General features: G+C 40.3%; 1 protein-coding gene across 3 annotated transcripts in view; it reads left to right on the top strand.

Annotated features, from left to right (window-relative positions):
- LOC136877577 (activating signal cointegrator 1 complex subunit 1) overlaps positions 1–19910 on the top strand; it is a 148272-nt gene that overhangs the window by 52229 nt on the left and 76133 nt on the right. For all 3 annotated transcript variants that reach the window (XM_067151730.2, XM_067151729.2, XM_067151732.2), the window contains exon 4: positions 2257–2366. In XM_067151730.2, the coding sequence (XP_067007831.2) occupies positions 2257–2366 (110 nt within the window). The remainder of the gene's footprint in view (positions 1–2256; positions 2367–19910) is intronic.

Genomic DNA, 19910 nt, shown 5'->3' with positions numbered 1-19910 from the left:
CGGATGTCACCTCTGGTCCCCATGCATTGATGCCACTATGCTTCGTTATGGCATCCTAGGTAATCTTCTCCCTCAGCTTAAACGGATTCCATGATGTTACAGTTGTTCATGAAAGTAGAAATCAACATTGGATTGGCATAATACGTATTTAAAATACTCATTTAGCCTCTTAATATACTATTATTGTTGCTACTTGAAATTGCATAATCTATTACTATCTATTACAGCTTCTTATTAGTAAATATATCTTTCCCAGGCTAATATGGATTTCAATTGCTAATCCAACTTCTCTTCTATGTACTACATTGCCTGAAGTATGGAATTTTGCCCTCTTGCTTCTTCTCTACAGCAGTCTCAATACCACCTTCAGCCGGTATTTAAATTTGACGATATCGGATCTTTTCCGTATTTCAATTTCTTTTTCTATACTATATAGCACGCAATTCTTCTTCAGTCTTATATTTAAATTGTTCTTTTGATCCGCAGTGATGACAGATTCAGTCTTCCTTCTTCTCTGATGGTTTTTTTGTATTGTAATTTTTTTCTTCCCTTAAAGAATGAATTAGGTTTAAATTATTTTTTCAAAACAATATCTGTTCCATCTCAACCTTCTTATAATTGGCCATTGCAATTCCATGCCTTCTAAACTTAAGTTGATCTGAGTTTCGGTGACATTTTTCACATATTTATTCTGCCTGAAGTTGCCGTGCGTCATTTTACCTGTTCCCTTTTCCTTCATATTTACATCTGGACTGTAACGTAATGGTACAGTGTCAGTATGTAATAGTTGTTTTTTTTGTTTTGTTTTCCATCTTGCTCCTCTTTAATATATAATTATTTTATAGTATTGTTTCTGATGCCAATCAGTCCATCAATCAGTCAATCCTCCATTATTTTTTGAGACTCATCTATGTATAAAGAGGCCTAATTCCATCAATTCTTTTCTCTCTAATAAATGTTCTTGTTCAGGTCAGGAGTTGGTTAATTGTTATATATCATCATCCAATGTCCCAAAATAATCTGCCATTATTCCAACAACAACTGATTGTCAAAGTTTTCTTTACATTGCAGAAAGAATCTAAGAATCAAACATCCTTATGTACTCATGTTGAAGTTGTGACAAATTTACATTTAACAAAAGCAATTTATGAATTCTCTAACACAGGCTAAGTATAAACTAACATCATGTGTTTGTGGTGTCATTTTATTTGTGCTCTTGCAGTCAGTCTTCAGAATGCATAATTAGTGCATTAAAAATCAATCAGAAATTTTTCTGTTGTGTTTTGGTACACTGGAAAATAAATAGAAAAGATAAATTAATAGAAACTGGATCAAATGAGTTCATGTATTGATCTTGATACCCTACATTTTGTACATCAGCATATCTTTTCCAGCTTTTCTGAGGGACAAGGTTTAGTTGGTTCTCTCCTTAGTAGTAACACTAAGCTATATTCATGTACAAACTCACTGCTGTTCAATGTAACTCCTGGACATTTTTTTTCCTTTATGGATGTTTCCTTCAACTTAATTTGGAGCTATACTTGCCTTCACATATCTTGAATGTTCGTTCTGCATAGAGATGGAGCTAGATAGAGAATGAGGTACACCTGTACATGGAAGTGTTGTGTAAGCCAAAGGTGAGAGGGATTATGGGCTTTACTGAATTAATGAGATTGACTCTCAAGAAGTTCTGCCTCCTTCCTGTGTACTATGAGCATTTTCTCATCTGCCAAGTTATCTGCAGAATAGTATATTAAGTTTTCACCTTTTATGTTTTGCTGTGAATAAAGCAGCAATGGAATGTCAATTTCTTGTATATTCTGTAATCTGGAAACTGTTTCTTTGACTGTGAATAGCACAAACTGTTTCTGAATTTGTCAGACAGCAGTGGAGTGCACTATACTTGGAATCATCCTGAGAGAGCAAAGAGGAAATCAGGAGACAGACTTGAGTCACCAACGTGGCGGATTAAGGGGCAAGACTAAACTGAAGTGGAGGTAGGCAGGCCATATAGCAATGAGGGACCAAGGCTTTGATGGAGTAGAGACCACAGGAGTTGAGGAGTGTCCGCAGACTACCTGTTAGATTGAGAGATTACATCCAACATCATGCAGGAAAGAACTGGATTCTCTCTGGTTGGCCAGTGGAGGTTGATATGGGGGATATGTTCAGAAGTGGACGTCCAGAGAGGAGGGGGGTCATATTTTTTTATATCTCTTGCTGATATTAATATTTCATTTATGATTATCTTTCCAGGTCCTATTTCCCTTTCATCATTGGAGCAAAAGGAGCAACACGGCGTCGACTGGAAAATGAAACCCGCACTCAGATCCGTGTTCCCAGACAAGGACAAGATGGAAATATAAGTATGTTTATAATGAGATAACAGTTTTCTAACCTACAGTACTTCTCACCCTCTCACTTGCAGCTTCCTTAAGAAATAGGTATTTACAGTAGTGCCAAGAGACCATTTCCTCAAATACGTCAGCCTCGTGTCGGTAGATTTACTGGCACGTAAAAGAACTCCTGCGGGACCAAATTCCGGCACCTCGGCGTCTCCGAAAACCGTAAAAGAGTAGTTAGTGGGACGTAAAACAATTAACATTATTAAGAGACCATTTCACATACTCTTCAGGCATCAACAAAGGCATGATGACTGAGTGATTAAGTTGTTAGCTTCTACCTGCAGCAACTTTCAAAACAAAAATTCATATTCTGCTAATTTAGATTTTACAGTTATGTTTTTGTAGTTTATGTCTTGGCCGGCCCCGCGGTGTAGGGGCAGCATGCCTGACTCTTACCTGGAGGCCCCAGGGTTCAATTCCGGTGAGGTTGGGGATTTTTACCTGAATCTGAAGGCTGGTTCGAGGTCCACTCAGCCTAGGTGATTACAGTTGAGGAGCTATCTGACGGTGAGATAGCGCCCCGGCCTAGAAAGCCAAGAATAACGGCCGAGTGGATCCGTCGTGCTGACCACACGATACCTCATAATCTGCAGGCCTTCAGGCTGAGCAGCGGTCTCTTGGTAGGTCATGGCCCTTCGGGGCTGTTGCGCCATGCAGTTTGGTTTGGGTTTAGTTTATGTCTTGAGATCTAGTCTCATTGAATCAAAACTTATTTTAGATGACACCCAAAATCTATTCAAACATTTCTCCTTATTTTATCCTCTCATTCTACAGTACTTCCTTCTGGTCTATTTCTAAGGAATAATGTTGCTGTTGTTGTTGTTTTAGTCATCAGTCCATAGACTAGTGTGATGCAGTTTTCCATGCCACCCTGTCATGTGCTACATATAAATTGTAAACATGAAAATGTTCCACCTATTCAATACCCATGTAATGTAAATACACGCAGTGTAAATAAAACTATGTGTTGAACAGGTGGAACAATTTTATGTTTACAATTTTTATGTAATCTCAGTTCAATACGGACCAAAAACTTGAAGTGTATAACCTGTCATGTGCTGACCTTTTCATTTCTATGTAACTACTACAGCCTACATTTGCTCCAATCTGCTTGTTACATTCATACCTTGGTCTATCCTTACCGTTCTCACCACCTACACTTCCCTTAAAAATCAACTGAACAAGTCCTGTGTGTCTTAAGATATGTCCAATAATTCTATCTCTTCTTCTCATCAGATTTAGTCAAATCGATCTCCTATCACCAGTTCAATTCAGTATTTCTTCATTTGTGATTCGATCTACCCATCTCACCATCAACATTGTTCTGTAACACCACATTTCAAAAGTTTGTAGTACCTTTCTTATTGAACTTTTTATCGTCCATATTTCACTTCCGTACAATGCCATGCTCCAAACTAAAGTCTTCAAAAACAGCTTTCTAATTCCTGTATCAATGTTTGGAAATGAGCAAATTTCTTTTCTTAAGAAAGGCCTTCCTTGATTGTTATAGTTTGCATTTTATATCCTCCCTACTTTTGCCATCGTTAGTTGTTTTACTACCCAAGTAACAATATTCATCTACTTCCTTCAAGACTTCATTAACGGGCGAGTTGGCCGTGCGGTCAGGGGCACGCGGCTGTGAGCTTGCATCCAGGAGATAGTGCATTTGAATCCCACTGTCGGCAGCCCTGAAGATGGTTTTCCATGGTTTCCCATTTTCACACCTTAAATAAGGCCACGGCCGCTTTCTCCCTATCCCGTCGTCGCCATAAGACCTATCTGTGTCGGTGCGACGCAAAGCCTAATTAATATTTCCTGCATCACCTGACTTCATTTGACTGCACTACATTATTTTTTTTTGGACTTATTTGTCTTCATCTTGCACTCCTTCCCCAAGACTGTGTCTATACCAATCAGCAATTTCTTCAGATCTTCTTCTGACCCAGATAAAATAACAGTAGGCCTATTATCGGCAAATCTCAGGTATTTTATTTCCTCTCCTTGGATTGTGATTCCCTTTCCAAATTCCTTTTTGATTTCCTGTACCGTTTGTTCTATATAAACATTAAAACGCTTGGAGGTTGGGGGGGCGGGGACAAACTGCAGTCTGGCGTCACTCCTTTCTGTATTGCTGCTTCTTTCTTCAAAGCCCTCAGTTCTTTATCACTGAAGACTGATTTTTATACAGATTGTAGATAATTCTTCTTTCTCGGTATCCGATCCTGATCACCTTCAGAATTCCAAATACCTTGGTCCAATCAGCATTATTTCTAGATCTCTGAATGTCATGTACATGGTCTAACCTTCTTAACCCCTATGCACCCGTAAGTGGACTGGTGCGCGCTCGAGCGGCTGGGGCACGACTCCACAAGCGGACTGGTATGCCGGGATGCAAGGTTGCATATTGGAGACATTTGTGACATCTGTTGGCTTTTTCCGGAAACATTTCTAATTGAAATCTGTTCTTGGTGTCTCAAAGTGTCACCCGAGTGCTCTAGTATGCTTCTTTGGCAAAGAGAATTGATTAAAATATCGATCGAGAAATCTGTATTCTGTTGTTGAAAAGATGGCTGAGAAGGAAGTTGCTTGCTCGCGCGAAATGCTCAGTAATAGCGAAATTCAAAGCATATTTTATGTTTTACGCTCTAATTTCAGCAGTGTTAGTGAGGAAGAAGTTATTAGTGATCCTGTGCATGAATGAACACGAAATATATCACCAGAGATCTTTCGCGTAGTAACATCGTACGACATGGAATGCCGAATGAACTTTCTCCCGCCCCTCAAGATCCGATTGCAACTGCCGGGTTTGAACCTACGATCTTGGTGCCTGGATGTGAACACTTTACCACTGATCCTCAGACTGAATCTTAATAATAACAATAATAATAATACACCAAGTGAGACATACGGCTGTAAGTTCGTATTTGGGATATAGGTTTGAATCTCATCATTCGCTTACTCGTGACTTGTTTCCCATTAGTTCCTTATTTCCAAATCAGGCAAATGTTAGGCTCATGTCGTATTGGTTTCCTATTATTTCCTTATTTCAAAATCAGGCAAATGTTAGGCTCGTGTCATATAATTAAGGCCATAACACACACTAAAGAACTTCCGAGGTGAGATAAGTTAATGAAAATTTTAAGATTTCAAAGGGATTTTTTATGTGTTATATTTCTTTATTGTTCTGTTTTTTGTGTCATGAGCAATAGTGTGGAATTTCTCAATAATATAAAACAGGTCCTGTGATAATATGTGCAGTCGATCACCCACTATACTGTTTTAACCGAAAGCTTGCAACACCCAGGTTGCGTACTAAAATGTTGGCGGATTCCTAGCAATGTTAGAGCAAAGGGCGGTTGGGTGCATATGGGTTAATTCAGTCTTTTTTTGTTTTGCTAGTGGCTTTACGTTGCACCAACACAGATAGGTCTTATGGCGACGATGGGATAAGAAAGGCCTAAGAGTTGGAAGGAAGCGGCTGTGGCCTTAATTAAGGTACAGCCCCAGCATTTGTCTGGTGTGGAAATGAGAAACCACGGAAAACCATCTTCAGGGCTGCTGACAGTGGGATTTGAACCGACAATCTCCCGGATGCAAGCTCACAGCCGCGTGCCTCTAACCGCATGATCAACTCGCACGGTAATTCAGTCCTCTAAGATCAGATTGCTTCACGTGTTCCTACATGTCTTCTGAAGCCAAACTGATCTTCTCCCAATTCAGTTTCAACTTGTCTTTCAGTTCTTCTGTAAATAATACATTTTAAAATTTTGCAAGTGTAAGAAAGGGCCTACTAAACTAATGGTGCAGTAGTTTTCACACTTGTCAGCACCGGTCTTTTTGAGAATAGTTATAACAGCATTCCTATGAAAATCGGATGGCACTTCTCCTTTCGTCTTCTTCTTTTATGATCACATAGGATCACTTTAGTCAGTCCGTCGTTCAGGTCTTTTTGAAGGGATTCTTCGGGCTTTGCGGTCCTCCCAGTACTTCTTCAGACGCTCCGATCTTCGTGCCCTTTCCTCAGTTGAAAATATGCGTGTTGTTGGTTTGTTTTATGTAAGGGTAAAGCGGAGGTTTGTATTCTTGAGTTTTGTATTCAATTTTATCTTATTTGTGGTGTCTTCCGTTGCAAGGCCTATTTCCTTCAGATCCTCTCTTACTTCTCTTATCCATTTACATCCTGTTGTGGTATTTTTTGAGACGAGATTGTGTTGTACTAGTTGTTTAAGAAGTCACGAATCCTGCATCCTCATGATATGTCCAAAGAATCCCAGTCTCCTCTTACGCATAGTATCTGTAATGGGTTCTAGCTCTTTGTACACGACTTTGTTAGGTATTTACCGCCACTGTCCATCTTTCTGGTATTTTTTGTTGATGCAGGTTCTTCCAATCCTCCTTTCAATTTTCTGAAGTCTGTCAGTCTTTGATTGTTTATTCAGGTAAAAGTGTGTTTCTGCTGCATATGTAGCTTCCGGTTTTATAACTGTGTTGTAGTGTCTTATTTTTGTATTTATTGATAGACATTTCTTTTTGTAGATATCCCATGTTAATTTTTGTGCTTTAGCTAATCTATTTGTTCTTGTTTGGATTGAGATTTTTTCATTCAGGTTATGTGTTATTATTTCTCCAAGATATTTAAATTGAGTTACTATTTTGATTTTATTACCATTTATGGTAACTTCTTTTAGTTGTGTTGGTTTTTGGGGCATAATTTCTGTTTTTTCAAATGATATTTTGAGGCCACTTTTATTTGCAATGTTTTGAAGTTCTGATATCTGGGTTTTTGCTTCTTTTATGTCCACTGCTAGTAATGCTAAATCGTCAGCAAAACCCAGGCAGTTTGTTTTGATTTTTCGACCAATCTTTATTTCTGGGGGACATTTCCTAAACCATTCCCTCATTATAATTTCTAGAGCACAATTAAATAGTAGTGGTGAGAGCCCATCTCCCTGCCGTAGTCCAGTTTTAATCTCAAATGTGTCTAATGTTTCACCCCTAAACTTCACTTTTGATTTGGTGTTAGTGAGAGTCAATTTTATCATGTTTATTAATTTGGGGTGTAGTCCAAGGTGTCTTAAAATTTTGAACAGAGATTCTCTATGAATGCAATCATAAGCTTTCTTGAAATCTACAAATGTTATCAGCATATCTCTGTTTCTTCTCCTGTTGTAGTCCATTATCAACTTAAGAGTCATGATCTGATCAGGACAGCTCCTCCAGGGTCTGAAACCTCCTTGATATTCTCCTAGTTCTTTCTCAAGTTGTAAACTTATCCTATTAAGGATGATTATTGAAAATATTTTGTATGTTATGTCTAGCAGCGAGATTCCCCTGTAGTTATTAGGGTCGGTTTTGTCTCCTGTGCAGTGGGTGAATGAGGGCTGTTGTCCAGTGTTCTGGTAGTTCTTCTTTAATCCAGATAGAGACAAGTTGTTGATGGAGGGCAACTTTTGCTGATGTTCCTGCATATTTCCAAATTTCCGCAAAGGTTGATCTTCTCCTGGCGCTTCGTAGTTTTTTAATTTATTCAGAGCTTGATAGACTTCCTTTATTGTGGGGGGATTGATGTTCTCTGGTGGTTATTTTATCGGGGTGTTGGTGTCCAAATGAAGGAGTTCTGTAGGTTCCTCACAATTTAAAAGCTTGTTGAAATATTTAGCCAGAATTTCTGCATTGTCTTAATTGTTATGAGCCAGCTTACCATTTTCATCCTTCATCAGTAGGGTCGGGGGTTCATATTTTTGGAGCTGCTTTCTGAAGGTTTTGTAGTAGTCCCTTGTTTGAGTTTTATTGAATTGTTCTTCAATTAACTGCAGTGTGTCCTTATGATGTTGTCTTTTTATTCTTCTTAAGACTTGGGTAGTTTCTTTTCTCTGTTTTACTAGATTTTGATAAGATATTTCTGTTTTTTGGGACTGATGTAACAGCCATGCCTGATGTCTTTTCTCCACTGTTTCATCACATTCACTGTTCCACCATTGGTGTTTTCTACGTGGTTTAATTGGAGCCAGGTCTTCTGCAATTTGTTTAAGGTTGTGTACTAAGTCTTCAAGTTTATCTGTGATTTTTATTTTTTCAGTTGCTTTCTGGTAATTTTTGTTGTTGATTAGCTGGGTATGATCTATTTTTCTTTTAGTTTTAAGGGCTTGCTTTTGCTGTCTCCTCTGGGGAGTGAGTTTAATTTTAATTTTAACTACGTAGTGATCTGAACCTGTGTCTATTCCTTGAAGGACTTTATGGTGGTATTTGTCCATGCAGATGTGATCCAGTTGCCATTCTCCTTTAGTGTAGTCAGGATGTTTCCATGTTTTGAGTTTTTGGGTTTCCTCTTAAAACATGTAGATTTTGAGACTAAATTATGGTTTCTACACAGGTCAACTAGTCTCTCTCCATTTTTATTTGTTTTCTTGTGTGCTGGCCATTTTCTGATGATGTCACGGTATTTTCTTTCTCTGCCAGGTTGAGCGTTGAAGTCGCCTATTAATAATTTTAAATGGTGTTTGGGGATGTTATCTATGGCCTGGTCCAATAGGTCCCAAAATTCTTCTTTTTCCTCATGGTCTTTTGAAGAGTTGTTTTTATCATTAGTGGGAGCATGGGCATTTATTATAGTATAGATTTTATTAGATGCCTTTAAGGTGAGCGTTGAGAGTCGTGTAGACTATGATTTGAATTCTTGAACTGAGTTTAATATTTTAAGGCTGACCAAAAATCCTGTTCCAAATTGTGGGACATTCTTCATCACTCTCTTCCAGGGTATAAGTTTGTACCCTTGAGATTCCTGTAATCCCATGATAAGAATTTTGTGTTGGTCTATTATGTCGGTGATCACTTTTAGTTTACCGGTTTGCATGAGTGAATTTATATTGTGTGTAGAGAAGTATGTTATCTGCTTTGGTTTGATTCTTGATTTTGTCTCGTTCGTGTATGAAGTACTGGGGTATTTCAGTGCCTCCGACTTCACAGTATCTTTTAGGTGGCAGCCCACCATATCCGAATGCTGCCTTCTCTGAACTCTTGGTTCAGCTGGTGGAGTATTCCTTAAAAGACCTTCCATGGTTGACTGTCAAGGTGTCACCTGTGTGGGACTAGGTCCCAAATTACAACTCTAGATGTGATCCAGTGAGGTGTTAATGAGGCCGCTCCTCTGGAGTACAGACGCCTTGTGCAGCCGCCCCTAACCTGGAGAACAGACGCTGCATAATGGGTTCCAGTGGCATTTCCTCCACTGTGGGGACCATCACCCAACCTAAAGGGGCTCATTCGCCCGAAGCCGTTGGCCCCTTCACTTCTCCTTTATTATGCATCTTACACACTAAATGGAATAACCTGACCATGCTACTTTCTCCGAAGGCAGTCAGTAATTCTGGTATGTTATCAATTCCAAGTGCCTTCTTCCTATTTAGGTCTCTCAAAGCTCTGTTAAATTCAGACCTCAGAATTGGGTCTCCCATTTCATCAGCATCATCAGGTTCTTCTTGTTCCAGAACCTTATCATCTACTTCTTTCCCTTGACACAATTGTTGAAAATGTTCCTACCATCTTTCTGCCTTGTCTTCTTTTGCTAGAAGTGATTTTCCGTCAGAGCTCTTAATATTCATACACCTAGTTCTCCTTTCTCCGAAGATTTCCTTGATTTTACTGTATGCAGCATCTGCCTTTCCTATGACCCTACAACCTTCAACATCTTTGCACTTCTCCTTCAGCCATTCTTCCTTAACTGTCCTGCACTTTCTATCTGGGTACTTTATGCTTCAATCACCTGTATTCTTTTCTGCCCTCCTCATGTTTGCATTCATGTACTGTTGTCGTTTGTCAATCGGGTCTAAACCGGGCGAGTTGGCCATGTGGTTAGAGGTGCACAGCTGTGAACTTGCATCCGGGAGATAGTGGGTAGGAATCTCACTGTCGGCAGCCCTGAAGATGATTTTCCGTCACTTCGCATTTTCACACCAGTTAAATGCTGGGGCTGTACCTTAATTAAGGCAACGGCCGCTTCCTTCCAACTCCTAGGCCTTTCCTATCCCATCATCAGCATAAGACCTATCTGTGTCGGCACGACATAAAACCACTAGCAAAAAAAATAAATAAATAAAGAAGCTCCCATCTCCTCGCATTCCTTCCTTTCTTCAATTTCTTCAACTTAAGATGGCATTTCATGACCAACAAGTTGTGGTTAGAGTCAACATCTGCTCCTGGGATCGTCTTGCTATTCAACACCTGGCTTCTGAATATCTGCCTAATCATAATGAAGTCTGTTTGGTGCCTTCCATTATCTCCAGATCTCGTCCAGCCGTCATTTGTGGTGTTTGAACCAGGTATTAGGAGAACTAAAGTGTGGTCAGTCCAGAATTCATCTAGCTGACTTCCTTTTTCATTCCTTTGTCCCAATCTGAATTTCCCTACTGCTTACATTTTCTTCCTTGACCTACCATTGCATTCCAGTCTCCCATCACAGATTCTCTTCACCTTTTACATATTGTATTAAATCTTCTATCTCTTCATATAGTCTTTTGATTTCTTCATCTTAAATAGTAGGCATGTAAACTTCCACTATTGTGGTGGGCATTGCCTTGGTGTCTTTCTTGACATTAGTAATCCTTTCACTATGCTGGTCACAGTAGCTTACCTGGTGCCCTATTTTCTTATTCATTATGAAACCAACTTATGCATTTCCCCTGTTTAATTTTCTGTTGATAATTCTGTAGCCACCTGACAAAAATCCTGCTCTTTCTGCCAACATACTTCAAAACTTCTAACATTCCATGCTCCAACTCGCAGAATGTCAGTATCCATCTTCCTCGTGATTGCCCCCTCAGGTGTAGTCTCCCTCCGGAGATCTGAATGGGGGACTATTTTACCTCCAGAATATTTTACCAGGGAGGAAGCTATCATCTGCACATTATTCATTCAAACAGAGTTCCATATCCTCAGGAGTTAATTACAGCCATAGTTTCCCATTGTTTTCAGCCATGTATCAGTATCAACACAACTAAGCCGTGTCAAGTATTATTACAAGGCCATATCAGTTAATCGTCTAGATTGCCGTCCTTGCAGCTTCGAAAAGACTGCTACCGTCCTTTCGATGAACCATTCGTTATTTTGGTCTTTCAAGAGATACCCATCCAATATGGTTGCACCTATGGCTTGGCTGTCTGCTTCACTGGGATTCACAAGCCACCCTACTGCGGCAAAATCACATGGTTTGCAGGGAAGGAATTTTATCCTCTCTTATGTATTTTCTGTGTCTCTTCACCCCTTTCTTGATAGAAATAAAACTTACTGTTCATATTCCTCTGACTGATGAATATTATTATTTCAAGGGATAGTTCAAAAAGGAATATATATTGATTCCAGAATTACCCACACACTCACTTCATCCCCCTCTAGGGACACCTAGACCGTGAAGTCAGTGTGGGGGCTTGAGTGATCGTTGATTCGGATGGCTGTGCCTGGTCATGGTCACCCATACTGGATTGGCCTTGGAATAGGGCCAAACTAACTGGTGTCCACCGAGTGGTCTGAGAGGTTTCTCTGTTCTGTTTTCATTATTTCTATTTCTTTCTCTTCCATCCTAACCCCTCAATTTTCATCTCCCTAACTATCCAGCCAACCTCTCTACCTCGGGTGGTGTGCTTGTATATAGAGCATATGTGCATTTGTTGTGGTTTCATCCTTTTCCAATCACAAGCTCCAGACCTTGGCAAGATTATACATGGGTGCTGGGTGAGCAGTCGTTAGCGACCAACCTCCAGATAACAGGTGTGCTCTGGATCATTTAGCCTTACCTTGACATGCAGGGCTCTGCGAAGGTTGACCGTTTAGTTCCCTAGCTACTCCTGGGACCAAAGTCAGAGCCTCCCATTTTCTTTACAGGTTGGCACCCTCAAAATATTGTATAAAAATGTCAAAAAAAGAAGGAAGTTTACTCCTATTGAAATCTCACTGAAGGTGACAAATGTTTACCTCGATTCCTGGTCACGTCTACGGTCGATGGGCTGAGTTTTCTCCTTGCAAGTCCTTTCCTAATCTGGAGGTTGAAGTGGCATGTTAGTGATAGACTGTACAACACAGGCGCTTTTATCTTGACCTTCGATACCCAGTCATTTTCCGAGGGGAATGCTGGGATTGAGTACACACCAATTGTGTATGTCAACTGCATAGGTGAGCATGCTCCAAAATTCAAAGACGATCCCATTTTCAAGGAGAAGAAGATTCTGGAGATTACAACTCTGGAAATTTTTTTTTATCTTATCCAGAGATCTGGAGAAAGTTCACACCTATGGCAGCTCTGGAGTTCTCCATCTTCTTTGATGAAAAGGTCACAAAAGTACAGATTCACCAAAGGGCTTTGTACTTTCCACCAGTACCCTGCAAGTATTGAAAAGTTTAACTACCCCCCTACTGAATTCTGCAATTGAAAGTTATGACAGTTCCAAGAAGGTACCTCCTGGAAAGCCATCTAGCATGTCATTCCCGAGATCATCTGGTAAGTCCTCCCCACCGAGGCTGGGGTAGACTTCTACAACTACGGCTGGAAAATCTTCCAGCCAGCCCTCCTACCAATACCCAGGCCAGTGAGAAGGAGAAAGGGAAGGGTCAGCGCTTTCTTATAAAGTTGGAGAAGAAGCCATCTCTAAACCGATCAGAAATCACAGCATTGCTTCATTCCTTTCTGGGGAACCTAGTTCTCCCAGGAAGAAGCCCACCATTCTGAATCGGTGAGTTTACTGTCTGCGGGATGCTCGACCTCCACATCTCTCTCTGCTGAGGAGAACATGGAGGCTGAGCGATCCATCTCTGTAGATGATGATGACGATGATCACACATGGCAGGAGTGTGAAGGAAAGGAGAACAAACAGTTGTCCTAATTTCGTGCTCCTGTTGATCCATTCAGTGGCACCTTCACCTAGCTGAGATACATCAGTTAATATCCTTCTATGCAGTTACCATAGTTGTCTACAGAAATCCTTTCTGAGACCTATACATGGCACAACTACGAGGGATACTGTCTTTATTCCAAAGACCAATCAGCTATGGATGTCTGCACATTTATCCGCTCTGATATCTTCAGTTAGATGTGCCACTGCGTACTCAGCTGGAGGCAGTTGCAGTTTACATTCCATTGCCGGTAAAGACAATGGTGTGCAACAAGTACATTCCAGCAGTTTGCAGTTTTAACATATAGAGCCTTTCTTCTTGCTGGAAGATGTGAACCCCCTCAGGGACTCTCGATCTCCCTGCACTAGGGGAAGGATTCCTCTGTTACGGTGGCGAGTACATGATGACCTCTGTGAAAGTGACCATTTCCCTATAGTTGTCACGCTCTGGAAACAAAAACAGTCCGGCTGAGTGGCTCAGATTGTTGAGGCGCTGGCCTTCTGACCCCAACATGACAGGTTCGACCCTGGCTCAGTCCGGTGGTATTTGAACGTGCTCAAATACGTTAGTCTCGTGTCGGTAGATTTACTGGCACGTAAAAAAACTCCTGTAGGACTAAATTCCGTCACCTTGACGTCTCTGAAAACTGTAAAAGTAGTTAGTGGGACGTAAAGCCAGTAACATTATTATTATTGAAACAAAAACAATGTCTCAAGCTTGGATCATTATCAAAGTGTTGCCTTCTTGCCAACAAACTGGCCAGAGTTTTCAAAACATGCCGCGATTGACAATTAGGTGCTGGAGTCTGTTGACAATCACATTCATTCCATTACAGCTGAAATTCTGGCTGCTGCAGAGGAAACAGTACCTTCTTTTACGGCATTCCATGGTGGACGAATAAAATTGCAGCAGTCATACGAGATTATCAATAGGCTTTTAAGCATTATTGCCACCAAACATCTGGTCAGGCTAAAAAGTACCATTCATAAAGCATTTCATTGAACAGACCACTTGATCATGACCTTGAAAAGGCTTTTATAATACTACTTGGCTGTGTGGGATTACCTCCACCCTAAACCATTGGGGATTCTGGGGAAATTTGTCCATGTTTATTGATAACTTCATGTCCCTCTGGTTATTTTGTGCCCAAGTAGGGAGGGCATATTTTGAATATCACATTCAAGAAAATGGAGTACCTCAAGGTTTTGTGTTGAGTGTCACGCTGTTCACAAATGGTCAACGGCATGATTGCCACTTCTGGGCCTGCAGTCGTTCCATCGTTGTATGTAAACAGTTCATGTAACTCTGGCCGTGTATTCTGCTATGGTAATAAGGTAAGTCCGTACAGCCAGCAACTCAATGCTGAATGTCGGGCGGCAGTAAAAAAACTCGGCTCTCTAAAGGTACCCATGGCTGTGGGCGGATGAGCCCCTTTAGGTAGGTTGATGGTCCCGTCATTGTAGGAAATGACACTGGAACTCATCACAGGTGTTTGCCTCAATGGCGAAACGAGCGGAGGAGGAATCCGGTACTCTAATGGTTCCCAACGATCGTGAAGGCAGAAAAGATCATGCCAGACGAACTGGCTGTAAAGGTGCACCTCAGTACTTTGAGTCTATGGCAGTTCATTGCAGTCTCTGTCTTTGATCTTGCATTTCCCATTCCGTATGTGCTGCAGGATATGGGTCCGAGATCACAGTGCGTGGGTTACTTCCTGGCAAGCTGAGATCTACCCTGAACAAACCCACGCCAGTGGTATTTCTTCCAAATGTCACGTACTCCTTCCTACGTCCAGCGGCGATGGGATATGGATGACAGGGGCAGGTTACGGGTGAAACTGAAACCCCCTAGTTCGGACCTGCACATTGGCAGCAGATTTGTGATGGTCATCTCCCTGTGACCCTGTGGCTACTCAGGAATTCGGTCTTGCATCTGTATTTCAGCAGGTCGATTTAGGATTACCGCTGCTCACACCGCATGGGGAAGGCACCAGGAAAGGTGGGCTAAACATCGGAAGTCACATTTTATGTCCAGCTGGGCAGCTGCACCCTGTGGGTCACCCCTAATGTGGTCAGAAATCAAAAGCAGGAAAGAGCGACACTCTGAAAATCGGAACATAGAATATGAGAACTTTACTTGACGTGACAGATAATGACAGACCTGGGAGAAGAATATCTCTTTTTACTCATTAGTTCTCTAGACTCAACATTGATGTCGCTGCTTTGAGTGAAACCAGACTGTCCACGGAAGGTAAACTTACTGAGTTTCGTTCAGAATATACCATCTGGAAGGGAAAAGAGGAGAATGTTACATCCATGGTGTGGGATTCGCTGTGAAGATTAAACTCGTTACTGATCACCAACTTACTCCCACTGCAATCAGCGAAAGACTTATGACTCTCCACATTCTATTGCCAGGAGGACTTTTATGGGTCTCATCTCTGCCTATTTTCCAACCTTAAATGCTGATGATAATGTAAAGGATGAGTTCTGCAATCAGATAAATACGATGATCACCAAAGTACCATCTGCAGATAAGCTCTTACTCCTTGGTGATTTCAATACCAGAGTTGGGAGAGATAGACGGCTATGGGAAAATGTGACTGATAAACAAGGAGTTGGCAATTGTAGTGCAAATAGACTATTGCTTCTCGGTCTATGTACAGAACATGAACTCTTTATCACCAACACTCAGTTTCAACTGCTTAACCACTTCAAGACCATGTGGATGCATCCTCAATTTAAGCATTGGCACATTCTTGATTACGTCATTACATGGCATTGTGAAAAGAAGGACATATTTATTACCAGAACAGCAAGAAATATTGATGATTGTTGGACTGATCACAAACACCTTATTTGTCAACTCAGGGTCTCCATATGCCCTAAACCACCTAGACATCTCCAAAACTTGACCAGAAGAAAGTTTAAGAAGTTTAAACTTCAGGATGAATCCTTTGCCACAGAATTTCAGAATATGATTAATGTACAGCTGACAGTTAATCTAGTTAGCACAAATGATGTTTAGAAAGAATGGGCCATTTTACAAAAGATAATCACAAAGTCAGCCGAGGAAACCATTGGTTTTGTAAAGCAGAAAAGGCAACACTGGTTTGACGATGACATTGAGGAAATTTTGTGTCTCGTCAACGCAAAAAGCGAAGCCTGTCTATCCCATCTTCAAGATTCATCCTCCAACAGGATGAAAGCACATTTTTTAGAACTCAAACGAACATGTCAGGCAGAGATAAGAGAAATTAAGAATACCTGGTGGCAACAGAAAGCTCAGGAATAGACTATCTGATGCTCGGGACCTGAGGAACTTTTAAACAGGAATAAAAGAGCTGTATGGTCCATTTCTCTCTTCAACAGGTACATTGATAACTGCTGACTACTCTTACCACTCTTGCTGACAGCCATGAAATCCTGGAGTGTTGGAAGGAGCATTTCTCGTTTTGGTCTCACCATTAATGTTCAAAAGACCAAGTCTTGGAACAATCTTCACCAGGCACAATCCTTCTACATTTTAATGTCTCCATCTCAGATACTCCACTGGAGCAGACAGACCACTTTTCATACTTAGGTGTGAGCAAGATGTGGAGAAGAGAATTGTTGCTGCCCATGCCCCATTTGGACGACTGTCACACCGGGTGTTCATGAATAAAGACCTGACCATGAAGATGTCAGCTATCAGCTGAAGCTTGTCTGCATGTAAAGACATAACATGCTTAAATTTCTCAGTGGCACTTGTGGGAGGTTGACCCTGCACTAGTGCTATGTTATTACATGGCTCTGGTTCTGTTTGGATTATGGTAGTGTGGTGTATAATTCAGCTACGACATCTGCGCTGAACCTTAGAATGGTAAACACCATAGTGGAGTTAGGCTGGCAACCAGAGCTTTCTGTACTACCTCAAATGCCAGGCTTTGCTAAATGAAGATTTCCACGTTTAGAAAGAAGGTGACAGCAGATGCTTCTAACATATGCTGCCAGATATCCAGTTTTACCAGAGGTATGAAAACCAGTCGAGAGCCCCACAACCAGTTGGAGTTCATATTTGTATTGATAGCTTGTGTTGTGAGTATGACGTGATTTGAGGCGGTTGTCTTGTGAGGACCCCTACAGTTCCACAGCCGGATGTATGGCTAGATGTTCTCTGTAGATCTAAGGTGAACACGGGTGCCTGTGTTCATCAAGGGTATTTCCAAGACTTCATTCGCCAATATCCAGACAAGTGACTTGTCTTCGTGGTCAGTTCTAAAGTAGAAGAAAATGTTGGATCCTTGTTCGTATTCGATGATATCAGCACCAAAATTCGCTACGTGTAACCTATCTCAAATGCCCTGGCAGTCAACAATAACAACTCGGCCATGTGTGTGTTGCAGTACTACTTGCATAAAATCATCAGTCAAGAAACCCCGAGATCGATATAGTTTGAATAACCTGTAATTGATGATGATGCTTGTTTTTTAAAGGGGCCTAACATCTAAGGTCATCGGCCCCAAACCTGTAATTAACATGTTATGAAAAGAATAAAACATTTAAACAATCACCAAAATGAATTAAGAAGATATTCAATATAATTCTGAAAATTAATGTACTCAGAATTTTAACCGCTGGAAGAAAGAAGGTTAGGTACTCAATGCTGTTCATAGCGTCATAATCACTGTCAGAGTCGTTCACGTTTACTACGATCCTTTCAAGGGCATCCTCTACTAACCGATCTGCCCCACATTATTTTTTCTTCCATCTCGATGATGTGTTTTACACACATTTTTCAACATTGAGAAACTACTAATTCCATCCCTTTCAGCATGTTTTGTTGTTACAACCCTCATGACCCTTTGCTTGGCTCCACACACTTTCAATGGGATTCAAAGAACAATGGTATAGGGGTAATCATAAAACTTGCCTTCTCGATTGCAATGCAAAATCATCTACCTGGTACGCCGCATGAGTCTTTAACACTGTAGGATGGCATTAAAGAAGTTCGAACTTAATGCTGTTTAGTTTGTAAGGAATTCCCTTCCCATCCAAATAATTATATGCCCCTTTCTTCACTGTTAGTTCAGCAATTTCTCAATTCTAACCAAATGATAAGGCGAATTGGGTTCAAGATGAGAGAGAATATTAACAAAGCATTATTTGAATACATCTTCATTCATTTCTTCATGATAACTTATGTCTTTCTTGGGGTTAGATTCAAAACATAGTACCAGTAATTCTCCTTTCAAAAAACTTTTATCATTGCCAATATGAGTAATTATAATGCATTACTCTCCCCTGAAGGATTATTTAATATTCAGTATTCTTAAATATTTTGTTATTATTATTATTAATAATAATAATAAGAAGAAGAAGAAGAAGAATTATGTGAATACCAAGGAGGCTTCAGACCTTGGAGAAGCTGTGCAGAACAAATCATCACTTTAAAATTAGCCATAGCATATTACAAGAAGCAAAACAAACCTCGTGGACTTTAAAAAAGCTTACGACTGTATCCATAGACCTTCAATGTTGAAAATATTAAGAAATTTCGGGCTCCGTCCAAAATTAATCAAATTGATTGAACTCACTTTAACCAATACTAAATCAAAAGTAGAGTTCAGAGGGGAATTCTCTGAGCCATTCATCATAAAAACAGGCTTAAGACAAGGAGATTGCTTGTCACCACTGCTGTTCAACTGTGCCTTGGAGTATATAATGAGGGAGTGGTACAAGAGTAACCCAAAGAACATCCGAATGGGAAGACCCAAAGACAACATAAGTTTAAATTGCCTAGGGTTTGCCGATGACCTTGCTCTCTTGTACAACAATATTCAGGAAACCAGACAACAAGTTATATCACTACAGGAGATAGCACAAAAAATTGGTCTTGGAATATCTTTTGAAAAGACAGTAATCATGTTTACTGACCACCACTCATAAACAAAATTGCCATAGGAAACCAAGAAATCAAAATTGTAGATAAATTTAAATATCTGGGAGAAATCATAACATATAACCTCAATGAAAAGCCAGCGTGGCTTAACAGAATAAATAAACTGACCAGAGCACAATATGTCACCAAGAATACCTACAACAAAAAAGGCCTGTCAATAGCAACAAAATTAAAACATTACAAAACAGTCAGTCAACCAGAAATAACATACGCAAGCGAAACCATCTTCAAAACAACTAACACTGCACAAATAGACAAAATACTCAAGATAGAGAGAAGAATCATTAGAACGTGCATCAACAAATCATACCAAAAAGATGGACACTGGAGAGTAGCTTCTAATGCAACAGACAAGGAAATAGAACCAGTAATGAGCTCAATCAGGAAGATACGCATTTCATTTTTTGGAAATCTAATCAGGACACCAGAGAACAGGATCATCAGGAGAATAATAGAAAAATTATGGAATAGTAAGTGCAACATTAAGTAGATTACAGAAATCAAGGAAGATATGGATGAACTACAAATTACAGTGGAAGACCTAAGAAACAAAACCGACAAAATCAAGAAACTCACAGACAAACAAACAAGACTGCAAATCAGAATCAACAAACAGACAGTAAGAAGGGTGATTTCCGATGAAGAAAGAAGGATAAGATCAGAGAGAATGAAGAAGTACTGAGC

The sequence above is a fragment of the Anabrus simplex genome, chromosome 7 (genome assembly GCF_040414725.1).
Source record: "Anabrus simplex isolate iqAnaSimp1 chromosome 7, ASM4041472v1, whole genome shotgun sequence".
Lineage (NCBI taxonomy): Eukaryota > Metazoa > Arthropoda > Insecta > Orthoptera > Tettigoniidae > Anabrus > Anabrus simplex.
Note: the sequence above shows the minus strand (reverse complement) of the source record. Positions and strands in the feature narration are given on the sequence as shown.